The sequence below is a fragment of the Pelobates fuscus genome, chromosome 1, assembly GCF_036172605.1.
Source record: "Pelobates fuscus isolate aPelFus1 chromosome 1, aPelFus1.pri, whole genome shotgun sequence".
In the NCBI taxonomy this organism is placed as follows: Eukaryota; Metazoa; Chordata; class Amphibia; order Anura; family Pelobatidae; genus Pelobates; species Pelobates fuscus.
In genome coordinates this window covers 92,823,756-92,841,265 of record NC_086317.1, presented here as the reverse complement: position 1 = coordinate 92,841,265, position 17,510 = coordinate 92,823,756, and the positions used below count along the sequence as shown (strand labels likewise).

Here is a 17,510-nt window from a genome sequence, read left to right as displayed (position 1 = left end):
CTCACTTTAGTGGATAACCCTGTTAATGTAAAAATCCACACTTCTTTATCCTGCAACTGGGTCTGGGCACCCTCATTTTAGCTCACTGGCAATCATTGTTATAAACAGTACAAAATGGTTCAGTGCTGAGGAGTGTCTTGGAGGAGAGTGTAGGCAGCAACACAACCATGCCAGAAGTTTCTCGTATCTGCCTGACAAAAGGAACATTGAGGGAGAGATGGTTGCGCCTTCACAGTCCAATGGGTATGTAAAAAAGAGAAATGGAGACATACAATAGTGTAGTATGTCTTGCTAGTATGAGGTAAGGGGGGTGAGGAGAATGCGCTTACAGAGATAAAATCTATCTCTGGTATGAATGCTTGAAAAATATAACCCCTGCTTTGAGGTATTTAGAGGTGAGACTCCAATGTGTAGGTACTTTCTGTAATATGGGGTATATAAAATTAGAAATAAAGAAGGCAATATAGTGTAGTATATTGTACACAGGAAATATAAAAATATGTGACTAGTCCATTCACATTCTCTGGAGCCTTCACTGGCTCCTAGTAGAAGGTGATCAGTGGTATGATCTCCACTTTAGGATTTCAGTGGTTATAGCATCCTCAACATGAATATATATAAAATAGTGCCGACTGTGGAAAATAGTGCATAATAATAAAAAGAAAACTACTCATATGAATTGTAGCAGACTGGGGTTGCTCAAACCATAAACGCTGGAGGTTGAAGTAGTTAGGTTTGAACAAATAAAAGCTTCCTGTGTGATTGTGTGATCCTATGATTAAGGGGAATGTGGCCCTCATTTGGGCAGCACAGTTTAAATAGAGACACAGCGTATATAGAATCATATTCCCAGACCTCTATTACTGTGCGTTACCACTGTGCTGTCTGAGCTGAGACTGACGCAGGAGACCAGCAGGACAGGGAGAGCAGTGTAAAACTAGCAAGTCTGCGACCTAAGTCACAGAGTGAGGTTCATAATTAAATATTTAACTGGTCGCTGCTGCTCAGTAATTTTATTTTATAGTGAGTGTGTGTTTGTGTATATGTCTGTCAGTGTCTGTCTGTGCATACATGTGTCTGTGTATGTGTGTTTTCTGTATGTGTCTGTCTGTGTATGTGTGTTTTCTGTATGTGTATGTTTGTGTGCTTATGTGTATTTATGTGTCTGCGTATTATTTCATGTCTGTTTGTGAATGTGTTTGTGTATATCAGTGCATTTCTGTGTGGTCTGGAGTGCACCTGTATATACTTGTGTGTGCCTGTGTGTATCTTTGTTCCTGTGTATGTAAGTATATGTGTGCCTGTGTGTATTTATGTATGTGTGGTTGTTTTTGTACATCTATGGTTGTAGGTATGCATTTGTAAATGTGAGTGCCTTGGCATGTTACTCTGTGTGTTTCTGTATTTAACTCTCTATGTGCTTCTTTAGTATGTAACTGTGAGTATGTGTCTTTATGTATTTATGCTTGAGTGTGTGTCTTTATGTATGCATTGTTAAGTTAAGGGAGGGATCACAAGTTTTTTCTGAGATTAGATTAGGCCCTGGGTATATTTTGACCTAAGCAATGCCCCTGACAGATTTTACACGTATCACAAACATATATACACTTCCTTGCAAGTACCCGCCCAACTATATTAATACTTCCCTGTCAGTCCCTCATAAACCAAATATTCTGTAAAGTTAATTTCAGAGCTTTGCAAATATTTGCTAAAACAGGAGGGTGGGGCCAAGCAGCCAAGCAAGCCAGATGCAACCAGAGCTCCTGAGCTTCTCTTGGATTTATGTCTAAAACTAGATTTTTCTTGGTTCGATACCTTAGGCTTACCTTTTACGCCTAATGGGGTGAGCAAAGCAGCTGATCTCCTGTTCTCAAATGTACACAGTCTCAGCTTGCCCCATTCTTCTCCCCTTCTGCTTAACCTGACCCATTCTTCTCCCTCTCTGCTTAACCTGACCTAAGATGGCAGCTCAGCACCATGCAGCAATCCCTTGGGAACTTGGCAAGTTATTGTGGCCTATTACCTGTTTTTTATTTCGTATGTGCCACATTCTGGAGGAAACTATAAGAGAGAGCAACCAGCACACCTCCACAAAACCATCAAGTATTACCTCTCTTCTTCAACAGAGCACAGATGGCCCAGGGTGTTAAACCTCCTCGGTCAGCTTGTAGCTCTAGCAGTTGGCTGAGACGACCAACTTACTCCAGGCAAAGAGGCCATAGGATGCTACAGCAGGGTCAGTACTGTTTTGGACTCATACCCAGCAACAGGACATCTGGTAGCTGCGGTGCACCCGCCCAGAAACTACCCTGCAGATCTACACCTCTGGTGGTAAATCCAGGGAATTGGTAGGCAGAGGTCAAGCTGCACTCTCACACTGCACTAAAAACACGATAACCATGGCAAAAAGTTCCATCCAGAATTCAATCTATGGAAAAACTGCAACCAGTCTGCGGACTGGATGGTAGACAACATTGACCTGAATGATAGAATGTTCATACACTTCTGAAACAAAATAAGGCAGTTAAATCATTCTGTTCACCGACATGTCTTGTACGTGTCTTGTTTCTAGTGGAGGTGGTGCTGAACAGACACTTGCAGAATGCATTTTAAGTTTGTGCGTGTCCTATGTTAATCTCTCTCTTTCACCTGTCAACCCTGTCCATCTTACAAGATCCACAGCTCTCAATTCCTCTCTCTCGCTAATTACAAACTCCAAATCCACTCTCCTCAGGACATGTTGTCTACCACTCAGCTTCCCATCTTACTACCAGGCAGAAGCTTGCTCCTGACATGCAGCCTGGTATGGAGAATGATGTGTGTTTAGTGAGTGCAGCAGAAAATGACCACATAATGACAGGAGGATGTAAGAGTCTTAGAGGGATAGAAGCAGCAAGAGTTGCTGAACAGTCCACAAAGTAATGTGTTAAGTTAAAAGTTTTTTTTAGCAAGCATGAGCCTTGAGCTGTAGCTCCATTAGCAATGCTATGCTCTGTTCACCTACCTGTATATACTGTGTCAGTGAGTTTAGCCATTGTTTGTCGAAGATACTCCTGCAGTCCAGCCAAGTCTTCTACATCCTCATTTGCCACAGCATCAAAGATTCTGTCTCTTGTGTAAACATTGATATCTTGAGTGCTAGATAAAAAGAAATCCCACATAGATATTAGTTCTCATCACAAATACTTGGTATAGCAACATTTTGAACTGAGGACTTTGAAGCAAAAGTCTACTTGCTAAACAATATATAGTAACTTCTAAATGTATATCGGCAAAATTATTATTTTTATTTTTTTTTATTTTTAATTCTTTATTTTGGTTGTGCATTTAAGAAAATTACATATAAGCGTTGTACATATCACAGCATCGTAAACAAGTTTCAATACTATACATCCAAAACTGGAAGTGACATTTGAGGAACAGGCACATTTTTATATTAATGTTTAAACAAGCGTTAACCATTTAGTTGCGAAAAGTCCCGTTAGGTATAAAATAGTGATGAGTGACAAAATGTTAACGTAGCGCTCCTTGAAATGAAAATAATAATACGGTAGCTTAAACTCGGTTAGGTACAGGGGGCACGTTACAATTTGTCATGGGCATCAGGAGAGAGATTATCTGGTGAGACCGTGTTATCAAGGCATATTGGGTAGGCAGACATTAACATGGTCAGAGTGGGCAGCTAAACATCATATTGGTAACTGATCAGGCTCACACTGGTAGTATATTATGCTTGCCATGAGATATCTATGTGCATGAAAAAGATGGCATTAACTTAACTAGCATACAAACAAAAGATCTTATGGTTAAACAGTTGTATTCAGGCTTGGTAAATAGTAGACATAGGGATTGTGAAAACAAAGAAGATCATGTTGGCACTACGGTATATGTCACGTTAAAGGAGGTATCATAGAGGTACGCTAGGGGATACATTAGGCAGAACCAAAAACAATGAGGCCCGGTAAAATCAACTGTATTAGGTTGTCTAGCAGTAAGTAGGTCGGCATAAATAGGATAATTAACTCAGTAGTCTCGGGAGTCACCTAGCCCACCCCAGCTGCTGGTATGTTGTTGTTTCCCCAGGTGGCGTTGTGCCAGGGCCATACTGTGAGACATACTGTGCAGTGGGATTTTGCAGTGTCTCTGTTGTAGGGCCTGCAGGGCCGCAGATTGTCTCTGGGTCAGTCCACCTCGGTCAGCCCACACCAGCTCTGGAGGATAGGCTGCTGGGCCCAGAGCACTGCAGGGTATCTTCCCTCGTTGGTTGTGGATGGGCTCTGTGCCGGTGTAGTTCGCTGGGCAGCAGCCCTGTCGCATTGTGGACTGTGCTGAACTTGTGCTCCGAGGTCCGTATTCCGTTCGAGTGGTGAGGTAGGGTAGCGCCAACATATTCTGCAGCGCTTAGAGCTGGTAAGCTCAGGACAATGTCCTTGATTTATGTGGCAGCCACATGGGTCCGGCGGGTTGGTGAAGTCTGGGGCAGGCGGCATGCTAGGTTGCAGGGGTGCTAGCAGGTGTGGGATTACGGCCTGGACCTGTGCCCATTACGCGCTGCCGTTGTGGGTGAGCCGCCCAAGAGGGCACTGACCAGGACTCCTTACCGCTTGGCCTCTGCCAACTTGGTGTCTGTGGCTGGATTGCAGGTTTCGCCATTCGTGCCTGTCATGCCCCCTGTTTCTCCGGTGTGTGTGTTAGGCGCGGCGGCCATTTTGCGTCCCATGCGGTCTCATGCTGGGCTCCTTGCTGATCGGTTGTAACGATCAGGTCTCGAGGATGTGTAGACCGGGATCACCCCCCCGGTCCATGGGGGGGGGGTACGGGGCCGGTGTCCCCATGGGTCTGACTCTGAGTGCTGGACGGTGTGCTGCAGGGCGGCGGCCGTCCGCCCCGCCTGCCTCCGGGGTAGGCCGCAATGGAGTCAGATCGGCTTTCTCTCCCAGGGGACTGAAGCCTATCAGGCCAGCCTCACCCTGGGTCCAGGATACTCCGCCCGGTGGGGGCCGCCGTTGCCGGTCTGTTTCGAGGTGATAATCTTAAGGTCAGTGTATGGTTTCATTTTAGGTTGCAGGAGCTGGTCTTGCATGCGACCAGCCAGCTCGGCGGTCCGGCCCCGCCCCCCTATATCGGCAAAATTAGACATGTTTTTCACCCAGAGCAGAGACTAATTTGAGTGTCCTTTATTTTTCTTTTTAAGGGCAGGCAGCTGGTGCACACTGGGATTAGTAAGATCCCAGCATACACCCACACTTTCACTTTGTTTATGGTGAGGTTGCGTTTCATACGTGGGAGATAACTTTGTACAATAATCACTGTCTTCAGGCGGTGACTGTCATTGGGTGATTAGAGAGGTGAGGTAGGTAAGTGTTGTCAGGATATTTATATCGGCAGACATTTTGTGCTATGATAGAAATTAAAGTGTATATTGCCTGAGTCACTTTGAACAGAGCAAGACTCCATTTTGGATTTCAAGCTAACAAAGACACAGATTTCTATCCTTTCTGTAACCAAACACTAACCACATAACCTGAGCTAAGGAATGCTTTGTATAAACAAACCAAGTGATAAGAAATGAGACAGGGGGATGGATGCTCTGCCTAGATGTTAATGGAATAGAAATAATTCTAAACCCAGACATTAGTGACAGAGAAGATTAGTAATTAATTTTACTTTCTAAATTGTATAAGGTCTCATTGTAAAGTAAAAGTTGAAATTAAGTTTAAACTGTAAATTTTAGAAATTACAGCAGGAATGGTCGACAGAAAGTCTGAAGAAAGACTGAGGCAAACTCTTTGAACTGACAAGAAACTTAAAATTATGGCAGCCATATAGATAAGCCAAATAATGTCAGAATTGCCACCAGGAAAAGTTAACTCTTTCCTGGATAGGAATGTTTAGTGGGACGAGACTGCCCTCCAAATACTTAAATTGCTATCTGGAAGGTAACCACACCTCCAGTTTTCTATTGGTCTATCACCTAGTGACGAACAGAGATTTTTTCCCCTTTAAAAAGTTAAGATTTTTGCCAAAGCATTTGATACGGTTCCTTACAATAGGTTAGTCTTCAAACTAAAAGAAATTGGTCTAGATGAATATTCTTGTTCTTGGGTAGAACATTGGCTTAAGGATAGAGTACAACGAGTTGTCATTAATGGTAAATTTTCAAGCTGGACAAAAATGGTAAGCCGTGTCCCTCAGGGTTCTGTTTTGGGACCGCTTCTATTTAACATATTTATAAATTATATAGAAAGGCATTAAAAGCCGTGTTTTAGGGTTTACAGATGACACAAAACATTGTAAAGTAATAAAATGTGAGCAGGATATTGCTTTGCTGCAGAGGGATTTAGATAAATTGGGGGATTGGGCACTAAAATGGGAGATGAAATTAAATGTAGAGAAATGCAAAGTTATGCACTTTGGAGTCAAAAGTGCACAAGCAACTTGCACTCTAAATGGTAGTGAATTAGGAATAACAACACACAAGAAGGATTTGGGAATTGTTATAGACAACAAATTAGGAAGCAATATGCATTGTCAATCTGCAGGTCGTGGTCTGTGATACCTGATAAAACCAGACTGAACATAGTTTGATCGATATATACTGAGAAAAAAATACATGCAACGTTATGAGGAAAACTCACAAGAGGTAGATTAATATCATCCTAAGTCAGATACGGAGTCTGGAGTCTTCAGAATATGGAAGTCTTCTTACACTTAAAAGCAAAAAAGGACCAAAGATAGTGCAGATGGAAATAAAAACATGAAAGGTTTATTACAAATGCACTTACAAGATAAAAGGTCAAAAAAGCATATCTCCACCCTAGTGGACCTGGTGATAACAAGTGGATGTGAGTCCCCAATGTCTGTATCATACGCAATTCGTCCTGTGGACTTCATCAGGGCCCAGGGATCTGAGTGTCCACTCTGTCAAAATATCACTCAGATCCGTTCGGTAAAATAGGAATGCCATTCAAGTGAAGTTTAGTCTGGTCAACCACGAGGTGAAGCCCCCAAATAGTTCCAGATGGTTTTATGCTTTAACCAGTCTTCTTTTGGGAGTATTCACCAGTAAAATAACAAATGGAACTGTTTGTGTAACGGGGGGGTGGTGCGCCTTGTGTTCAATAGTTTCTTTCATGTGAATGCCGCTCTGTATAAGTTAAGGGGAACGAACATACGAAGGGATGTTAGTTCAGCAGTGTTCGCTGTCTGTTCATGAACAAAGATGGACGCCGCCACGTGTTCGGTCATACGAATGACGGCCACCCATCTGACCATTTAGAACATCGTCAATTGGAGGCACACAACTCTCCTGGGTGGTTCCACTGTTCGGTAGATGGTTCGACATACGAACAATACAGCTGTAATCTGTTCGGGAACTCCAAATTGTCGAACCTCCTAAGTCTGTATTACAAGTAAGTGGCTGGTTCTGCCACAGGGACTCACATCCACTTGTTATCACCAGGTCCACTAGGGTGGAGATATGCTAAGGTGGATGATGTGCCTGATATTAATCTACCTCTTGTGAGTTTTCCTCAAAACTTTGAGAGGCTTTTCTCAGTATATATTGTTCGGTCTGTGTTTTTATCAGATATCACAGACCACAACCTCCACTCTTTGAGCAAGGTTGTATTATCCTTTTATTTTACACCTGGGAAGGTGTCACTTGTTTCTTTACATTCCTACTTATCTGTATGTTTCACTGTGTTTTGGTGTTCAAGAGGGAACACTTTTGAGTAGGTTTGTTGTGTATTTGCGAGTAGTGGTTTTAACTTTGTATGTTATATCTACTAAATGTATAAAAACAAATAGTGACTGGGTGACCAATGCTGCATGGCAGCTGCTTTCAATGTTTATGGGAGAGGACCTAATGTTCCCCCAGACACCCACCATTTTGTGATGGGTGGGGGCTCTAGCACGGGTAGGAGCCCTAATATTAATAATAAATGGGGGGACCTAGTAAGTGGTGGGATTGCGCCGGTTCACACCAGTTCACGCAAACCTGTTTCTAAAACGTAACAGGTTCGCCTTACCGGCTATTAAAATGGCAGACTGATGCGTTAGGTCCCCGGTCCTTGCATTTGTATGTCACCACCGGGTTAGAGGCCCCTCCACGCAGTCTGCTGCAGCCTCCAGTCTGCAGCTCCTTCATGTGAAGAGCTGCAGACCATGTAGTAGAGACCATGCGATCTCCGGCCAATCAGAACATTGCCACGGGTTACCACAGCGACACTCTGACACATCTGGTGCCTGAGCTCGTGAGATCTCCAACACATTGTCTGCAGCACTGTACCCAGTGCATCTGTAGACTGGATAGCTAGCCCACCGGACCACCAGGGAGGAGGAGACCACTGGACCATCAGGGAATACAGTGTGAGGAGGCTTGTAACTAAACAACAGCCTCCCCACACACTACAACCCCCCTCCTGTCACCATCCAACCCACACTGTCACCATCCCCACACACTGTCACCACCTCCTACACTGTCACCACCTCCCACTCTGTCACCACCTCCCACACTGTCACCATCCCCCCACACTGTCACCACCTCCTACACTGCCAACATCCCCCCACACTGTCACCACCTCCTACACTGTCACCACCCCTACACTGTCACCACCCCTACACTGCCACCACCTCCCACACTGTCACCACCTCCCACACTGTCACCACCTCCTACGCTGTCACCACCTCCTACACTGTCACCACCCCTACACTGCCACCACCCACAATGTCACTATTCCACAACACTGTCACCACCTCCCACAATGTCACCATCTCTCAAACTGTCACCTCCACACTGTCATCCTCACACACTCACTGTCACCATCCTTGCATACTGTCACCATTCCCCACACTGTCACCACCTCCCACACTGTCACCACCTCCCACACTGTCAACATCCAACCACACTGTCACCACCTCCCACACTGTCACCTCTCCTCCACACTGTCACCAACCCAACACACAATCACCTCCACACTGTTACCATCCCCACACCCTGTCTCCATCCACACAAACTGTCACCATCCCCACACACTGTAACCACACACTGTCACCACACACACTCTCACCACCCCCCACACTTTTTCCATCCAACACCCTGTCACAATCCCCACACACTATCACCAACCACACTGTCACAATCTCCACACACTGTCACATCCCCACACATTGTCTCTCTCACACACACACTGTCACCCTCCTGCATTATCACCCCACACACACTGTCACCACCACCTACACTGTCACCATCCCCCCAGACTGTCATCATCCCAACACATAGAATAATATAGCCTATCCCACTCTATTCATAAAGTGTGGGGAAATATTCCAATCAGAGCACTCTTAATCATATTGCAAAGAGTGGAACATTTTCTTTGATACTGCAAATGTTTTCTTCCCCTCCATGGCTGAAGATAGATTATTCATTTATTTACTTTTGTAACATGATGACTGGCTAGCAATCCGCCACATATTTATTTAACCTTGTGCCATCTAAAGTTTTTGAACTATTTGCCTGCTGGCTAATAGTACTGATAGAAGGTAAATAGTTCTTCAAATGACCAATTCACTTCCAATTCACTTCACTAACAAATTCCTTCCCTATAAAGCGTTATTATAGATCCGCAGCATACTAGCATACCGTAGGTCAGGCATTGGCAACCTTCGGCACTTTAGATGTTTTGGACTACACCTCCCATGATGCTTTGAGTGCCGAAGGTTGCCTATCCCTGCCATAGGTAGTAAAATGCAATGCGTAAGGTATGCTGGTATGCTGCAGTTTCTGAAAATTGTACTGTAACAATGATAAATGTTACAAAACACAAACATTTCAGTGTAAAATAAATATTGGAGGAACACATAATAGTGTTTATTCAAAAAGGAGCGGTAGGTGGTAAATGATCAACTAAATTACGCAACCTGTTTAAGCCTCAATTTAATATTGTTTGATAAGCTTTTCAAATATCTTCATATTTTCATATAAACTTTTCAAATAATTTAATATGAAAATATTTTAATTTTGTAATATTTGTATATATTATATACTTTTTGATATTTTGAAATTTTTATTTTTTAAAGTTTAACCAAGCGTATTAAATCATTTGAACACATAATCAAATGCTATTCAAATTCCTACACTACAAACAAACAACCCTCTGCTTCCAAACACCAACACTACACACAAATGCACACCTGCTTTCGAATGGCAACATTACATACAACTCACACACCACTGCATTCAAATTGCAACAGTACATACACACTCCAACATTCACACACATACTCCACACAAAAACATACTTACATTCAAATGCACAAACACTGCTCACAAAAACAACCCTGCAAGGGTGGGTAAATGGTAGATCCCCAACTGTCAAAGCATTGTGGGTGTGTTCATTGTACAGTAGTTTAGGATCTACCTATTAGCCACCCTTGCACTAGAGAGAGGCATAAGAAAATGTTGCACTAGGTCCCTCTCTATATTAGTTCTACCATTAGCATGCTCACCTCTAATTACTCAAGCATTTTTTTTTTCAACGCTACTTTCGAATTTCCTTTGTTTGCTTTCTTTGGTGTTGTTATCGGGTTACCAGTAATACCAGAAAACAGTGCTATTACCTCTTATTGAAAATACATTTGTATCTGAAATAAGGTACATATTCTTACTTGTTCCCACTGCTCTGAACTTGATAAATGAAATCCAGCTTAATTCCACATTTGATGGAAAAATTGTCACTTTCTTTCTCGATGGCTGAATCCATGGTGGACTTTTGATCTTCTTTTCCATCTTTGTTCTTGTCTCCCTTGCTTAATGCAGCAAGTGTATCCTTGCTGTGGACTTCAAGATGGAATTCATTTTTTGAGGAATCCTCTGAATCTGAATGGGACATGTTTGTTGCCGAAAGAGATTCAGTGAATTGGAAAACTAGCAGGTCCTGCAATTGTCCACATCTGCTGGTAACTAGATCATAAACAGAATATGTGTTTGTATAAGAGAAAGGAAACAAGCTTGACACACAAGAGTGACATTTGTATATTACCTGAAAGATAGGTGTAGATTCAGAGACTATATTTATACTAACACATATTTGAATTAATACCTTGTATGTGGTTATTACAACTGAGCAGAAAACAAAAAAAAACTCTTTAAATGTTGGGTTCAAACTCATTTTTTTGCAAACATTGATTAGCATACATAATTGTGGCAGAAGTTACCACTTCATGTATTTAAAGGAGCACTATATGCACTTATCTCAGTGAAGTGGTGTGGGTGCCATGTGCCCCCATTTGACCCTGCAGCTGAAAACATTTCCATTCTGCCATGCATGCACACTAGGCTCTCAATGCTTTCCAGTGGGATCTTGACGATCTTAGCCAAAAATGCGGAGCTTCACCAAGGAGAACATGAACACAAAATACCCTTTTTAACCCTTGCAGCGGCGGCCCAGTCTCCCAAACGGTGACTAGGGCACTATAGCGTTAGGAATACGTATTTGAATCCTTTAACAAAAAAGCAAGCAAAGCATGGGCATATAAATAAAATGTTTCAAGTCTATGTTCACCTTTGAAAGAAAAACAGTTATTTAATTTGAACATCTTATAATAACTCTTCACAGGAAAGTATTCAGATGTACTTTACGATATGGGCACAGTGTCTGGCTTCAGCTTTCACGGTTGACTTACAGAAAATGCTTTCATAACAGTTAGGCACCAATGTCTTGATAGGCTTTATCTTCTTGTCTGCGGAAGCATTTGGACTGGATGAGTCCAGGTCTGCCTTTTAACCCTTTTTTCTTGCATTTGGCCTTCCTGGATATCTTAATTTAGGTCTGGCCTTTTTATCAATACGATTTCTTTGTACTATTTATTTCTGCAAAGTGTCTTTTGATATACCATATGACTGCTTAACAGCAACTAGGTTGCACTGTTATCTTTTTGAGTTATATTTTGTTTATTATCTATGGTTTGTGTTTCTTAACAAACCTGTTTTCTACCTCTGCACCAAGCACAGCATGTGAATAGTTTAGTAACAGGTGTAAAACTCTATTATTAAGAGTTCCTTACAAAAAAAAAATATATATATATATATATTGGTTTTGTTTGTTCCTTACAAACTTACAGCATGTTAACAAAAAAGAAAACAAATAAACATGTGCTAATAATATTGACAGCAGTGACAATTGTGGGTTTATAATATGCCTAAAACTTTACACCTCATTTGCATATCATTTTCTACAAATGTATCCAAATATGATAATGAATGAAGATCGATGATTCTATCTGTACAACATATATGTATTCAGAAGTGAAACTAGACAAGGGTATTGAGCGAAACAGGAACATTAAGCACAAAGATCAAGCAACACTATAAACATAATCACAGGGACGGTGAGAAACAACGCAAACCACAGGAAAACAATACATACACTCACACACATGGGAGGGGGGGGGGCGAGATGGAAGATTGCCATATTCTCTAATCAGACATACTGATTCTACAATGTTTAAGTCTTGTAAATCTTGTTGATCATATGAAGAAAATATTTCAAAATAATAATAATAATAATGAATGTAAATGTATCATATTTTGGTTTGTATATTATATTTTCCTTAGTTCATGGGGTTTTATAATACATTAGAGTCAAATAACTATTGCTCAAATATTGCCATAAGTATTTTGACAATTACATTTTGCCCTCCAACTACTGTTTCAAGGCAACGTTCATCCTCATTGGTCAATTTGTAAAGGCATTTATAGGAAATGTGAGGATTGTAATTGAAGAAAAAAGTTTTTGGTTTTTTTTGCAGTAAGTTATCTATCCCTGACTTTTTTAAATGTATTTAAAAACAGACCACACACACACACATACGTATATATATACGTAAATAAAAGAGCCACAAAATTGATATAGCACCAGTTTTAAACAAAATCAATACTGAATGTGTCTTGTGAGATGCCTATTTGCAAATAATTGTTCACTTGATTTTTTGCAATCAAGTGATAATAATTAGTACTGTTTGCCTACTGGGGTGTCAAGGCTTATTTATGTGGCAGCTGGCCAGTGCTTGTTTGCCAGCCACCATAGTTAAAAGTAAAAAAAAAAAAAAAAAAAAAAAAGGAAAATGTAATATGGATTCAATACAAACCCATCTAGTCATGGAGAGTTTGGCTAAAAATGTTAATAATGGTGGTGGGACTTGCCATTGTCTACCCAGGCTTCCACCCCTGTACAGCAGACAGGGCTATAAAATGTCCCCATATCCCTTCCATGAGCAGCAGGTGGTGGTTATTAAATAGGTAAGGGACGGATATGGCTTTGTTTTGTTTTTTTAACATTCTATCCACTGTCTGCAAGCAGCTGGCAACTGGCAAATAGTTCCGACATTTAACATTTGGTTCAGATGTCTGGCAACAATTGGTCTGGCTAAAATCTAGACACAATTCTGACTAATTGCAAAATCTGTACATTAATTAATACAATGAATAATCTCTATATCCCAGTCTGAATGGTCTAGTATGCAACCAAATAGTTTTGCCTCATTTGGTTTGAGGCCACTTGCACTTTAGTGAATAACCCTGTAAAATTGATTTTAAAAAAGGATATATATGTCTAGCTGCGCTAACAGCACCATTATCTAATAAATATATTATTTGCCTTTGAACATTGTAGCAAACATCGAGATAAGGGCACGTCGATCTACATTGATCAATCACTAATCCTCTGGTTACAAGAAAGCAGTGATGCTTAACCATTGGCACTCCACCTGGTGTGGACCACATATCCCATGTTGCTCTGCCAGCCCAATTGTCTACAGAACAGTGGACATAATGCACATAATGGTTGATTATGAATAAAGAATAAATTATTCATATTATTGATGATAATATGCATTCATTGGCATTTAAATTAGATATAGCTGAACAATTTATCAAACACTGCAAATTAAGAAAATCAATGCACATTTAACAAGACATGAGCCTAAACTTCAAGGTTTGCACACTCACCAAGTCCAATCAACCCTGAACTCAACTCTGCATTCTGTGTCAGATCACTCTTGCTGTAGATGCATTGTAAATCCTTAATGCAACTTTTTGGTCACCTAGAATGCTGCTGTGAGTTCTGCTTCTTATGTTGTTAGCTTTTTAGCAATCAAAATGAAACTAGCTGTACTTCCTTCCTTCCTTCGTCTCACTGTTGCTTAATCATTTCAGTCTTGTTTTATTTTTATCTCTGATATCTATCTATCCATTTATCCATCCATTCATATTCTAATCTATCCTCTCTGTATCTATCTCATATACCAGACCTGCACAACATAGCAAGTATTAAGGGCTCTTATTTCACTGTTTTACTCCTTACTGTGTATGTTTCCCTTTCATTATTTTACCCCCGTAGTAAATGCCCTTTATTATTCTTTTTTTTTGCTTACTGGGTATCATTTCCATTTTTGGTTTTATTCTTTACTATGTATATTTTAATTTTATTCTTTTACTTATTACTGTTTATTTCTACTTTCATATTTACCCTCTGTAACGGAACCGCTGGCACCCCGACCGGGTACCCTCCGCTGATGGATGCTCCTAGTGCTTTCCGAGGTCTCCAAGCACTCTGCCTGACACCATAACCACTGCAGACCCCACGAACCGCCACAGCTTGGTTGGGGTCTCGCCGACTCCACCCACTCTGGACCCAAGACCAGGGTCCAGCTTCCAGTAGGTGGACCTCTCCAAATTCCAGAGAGCAGGAACAGGAACAAGCTATTAGCAGAGCTCAGCGATTATACCCTGTGGAGTATAGTGATTATAGCAATCCCCAGAGTGTAGTTCTCCAATCCCCCAAACATGAGCCGAAACTTCATGAAGGTACAAGATGATCTGAGGTGCTGGCACACCCAGTCTGTTTTTTATTACAATCTTTGCCAATACAGGACCGCCCACAGGGAGGTATAAAACAACTAATAACATCTCAGTTACAACCCACAGATTCCCTCCCCTTATCCTGGGAGGTAACCCAATTACACATACAGTTAAAACATACTTTTTACCCAACTTTCATAACTCTAAAACCATACATCCAATCTCCATTACATATTACATATACATCCAATCTCCATTACATATTCACAATCAATCCATTCAGGGTAACAACATATTACAAAATGGCACGAATCAGACCAGTGGTTCAAAAGTTAAGGGAAAGTCCTTTGTGACCAAATGAAGCATGGCTTTTCTGCCCAAAACAAGTTCCACAGAGTCTCTACCCTGGAGATAATTGGGAAGTAATCCAATTATCTCCAAGGACAGAGGCAAAACTCCATTAGCCACATGGCAGACAAAGGACAATAAAAGACATAAAAATACATACTGTTACATTTATCACATAGAACCTACACATTTACAATTTACCGAACACATAATAGCATACATAATATTGAAGACAGCCTGAATGCAATCTGCTACACAGTCTTAAAGGGACATTGTTCCTAAAAGTCATAATATGTCCACGGTTGGTTTTTAAAGGGCCAGCAGCAGCACCATGCAAATCCAATATGCCCAAATGTTGCACCTGAAGGGCCAAATCTCCCAGGGACCATAGTCAACAGGTAAGAGGCTGGCAATCAGGCTCCTCCAACAGCCAGGGGTAAAGGGCAGCTTGTCACCAATAAACCCAGTGACAAAAGGCATTTCGTCACACCCCCTCTTTTCAGTCTTTTTTTCTTATTATTCTTTATTTAGATTGTGCATGGATTAACAAACAGATTTCACTGCCACAATAGCTGGTGCAATCATATCAATAAACAGTGGGCAGCAACAGTGTGGTTTCATATACAGTGCTCATTTTCTTTATTATAATAGACTATCTTATAAGCTATAGGTACAGGTCTAGACTAAGCATGTCATACATATTTACACGAGGGTGTGCTATCTAGACTGACAGTAGATTATAACAAATATAAAGATAGATTGAAATACAAAGTGCTTGAGTGTGAGTTATACTATGTTTGGGCGCAAGTCGTATTTAGTTATGATAAAACAGGATTATACTGCTCGTTTTTGTGAGTAACCAAGATGGTGGTATAGTTGCCTGAGGGTGCTTAAGTAGGATTACTAGTTTCAACAGAGGCAATATAAATGAAAATAAAAAAGAATGCAATCAACGTTAAATCATGCTGGTAGAATATAACTGGAGAGTGTTTTTTTGCTGCAGAGTGGATAGGCTATGTAGTATGTGATGCCTCTCTATGTGTGAGTCATGTGGGGAGATATTATAATAAAGGGAAAATTTTACTCGCTTATAACTTGAAGCTCGTGACTCCCAGACCCATCATTACCAACGGCAGACCATGCAGGGGTAAGTTCATTGGTGTGCAGGCTCTCAATGTTCGGTGCATGTTCAGTCAGCCCACTCCCAGGGCCGGGAAGCGCAAGTACATGCCGATGCTCGGTGTGTCGCATGGAGTCTCGGTAGCCTCTTGGGGTGTGTGGGGGGTAATGACCTTGTCTGCTTCGTCTCGCCGGATCCTTCCTGGAGCCCATGTGGGGTGTTCGCCACTCTGGTTATTCTCACATTCACGAGCGTGAGCTTGGGAGGTGATGGGTTCCGCCTGATGGACGGAGGTTTCAGCTAATGCATACCGCTGCCTTTTTCATCGCTAGTTTAAAGGTCTGGCCTTTGGTGTAGAGCTTTGTCCAGAGGCTTGCGCCAAGCCGGTCAAAGAAGTCCAGAGTATGCTTGGGTGGTTTGACGTGGGTTCTCTCAGTCGTGGGCCGCGTCTGTGCTGCCATCTTGGTTGGGCCCTGGCAATTTTGTTTGACTGCAGGCTTTGTCGCTTGTTTGGAGGTATTCATCCCCAGCGAAGACCGGGAAATCCCCTGCCAGGTCCAAAGGGGGGGGTAGCATGGCAGTGTTTGATTCTCGCTTGCAAGCAGGTCCCGTGCTGTGTGCTCGGCCGCGTCCCCCAGTCTTCAGGCTCTGCTCCAGTTTAGGCCGTATGGCTGGTTCAGGCTCTCGCGTTGCGTTTTGGCGCAGGACAGGTATCATTCTGTTCCCTGCGTGGTTCTGAGTCATTTTCCGGGCATGTTGTGCTGTTGGCATCGTTTGTTTGGCCAGGATTTGTGTTTTGCGCCTGCTGATGCTGGAGCTTTCAGAGAGCACATCCGGCCATTTTGGCTGTCAGGCCCGCCCCCCTCTTTTCAGTCTTTTATCCTTCACTTTCTACCCCTTCCTTTCATTATTGGGTGGATTGTGTGTGGGTGTGGATGACAGTGTGTGTGTAGGGGGCTGACAGTGTGTGTAAGGGGGTCTGACAGTGTGTGAGTGAGGTGTGTGAAGAGAAGTGACAGTATGTGTGTATGAGAGTGACTGTGTGTGGTGGGGGTGACAGTGGTATTTGACTTTGGCTTTGTTTTGACTTCCCTGAATTCTGGTATCCTTCACTTTTGGCTTTCCCTCATCGTTCTGATCGTGTCTGATTCTGTGTTCCTGACCTTGGCAAGTATTTTGACT

The 17,510-nt window shown here is 42.0% G+C and overlaps 1 protein-coding gene across 1 annotated transcript in view; it reads right to left on the bottom strand.

Annotated features, from left to right (window-relative positions):
* Positions 1 to 14,093, bottom strand: part of LOC134589382 (transient receptor potential cation channel subfamily V member 1-like) — a 66,696-nt gene extending 52,603 nt beyond the window's left edge. Inside the window, exons 1-3 of the mRNA XM_063444335.1 lie at positions 14,009 to 14,093; positions 10,669 to 10,963; positions 3,005 to 3,138 (exon numbers count right to left, since the gene is read on the bottom strand). Coding sequence (XP_063300405.1) covers positions 3,005 to 3,138; positions 10,669 to 10,892 — 358 coding nt within the window. The 5' untranslated portion in view covers positions 10,893 to 10,963; positions 14,009 to 14,093. The remainder of the gene's footprint in view (positions 1 to 3,004; positions 3,139 to 10,668; positions 10,964 to 14,008) is intronic.
* Between the last annotated feature and the right edge of the window lie 3,417 nt (positions 14,094 to 17,510).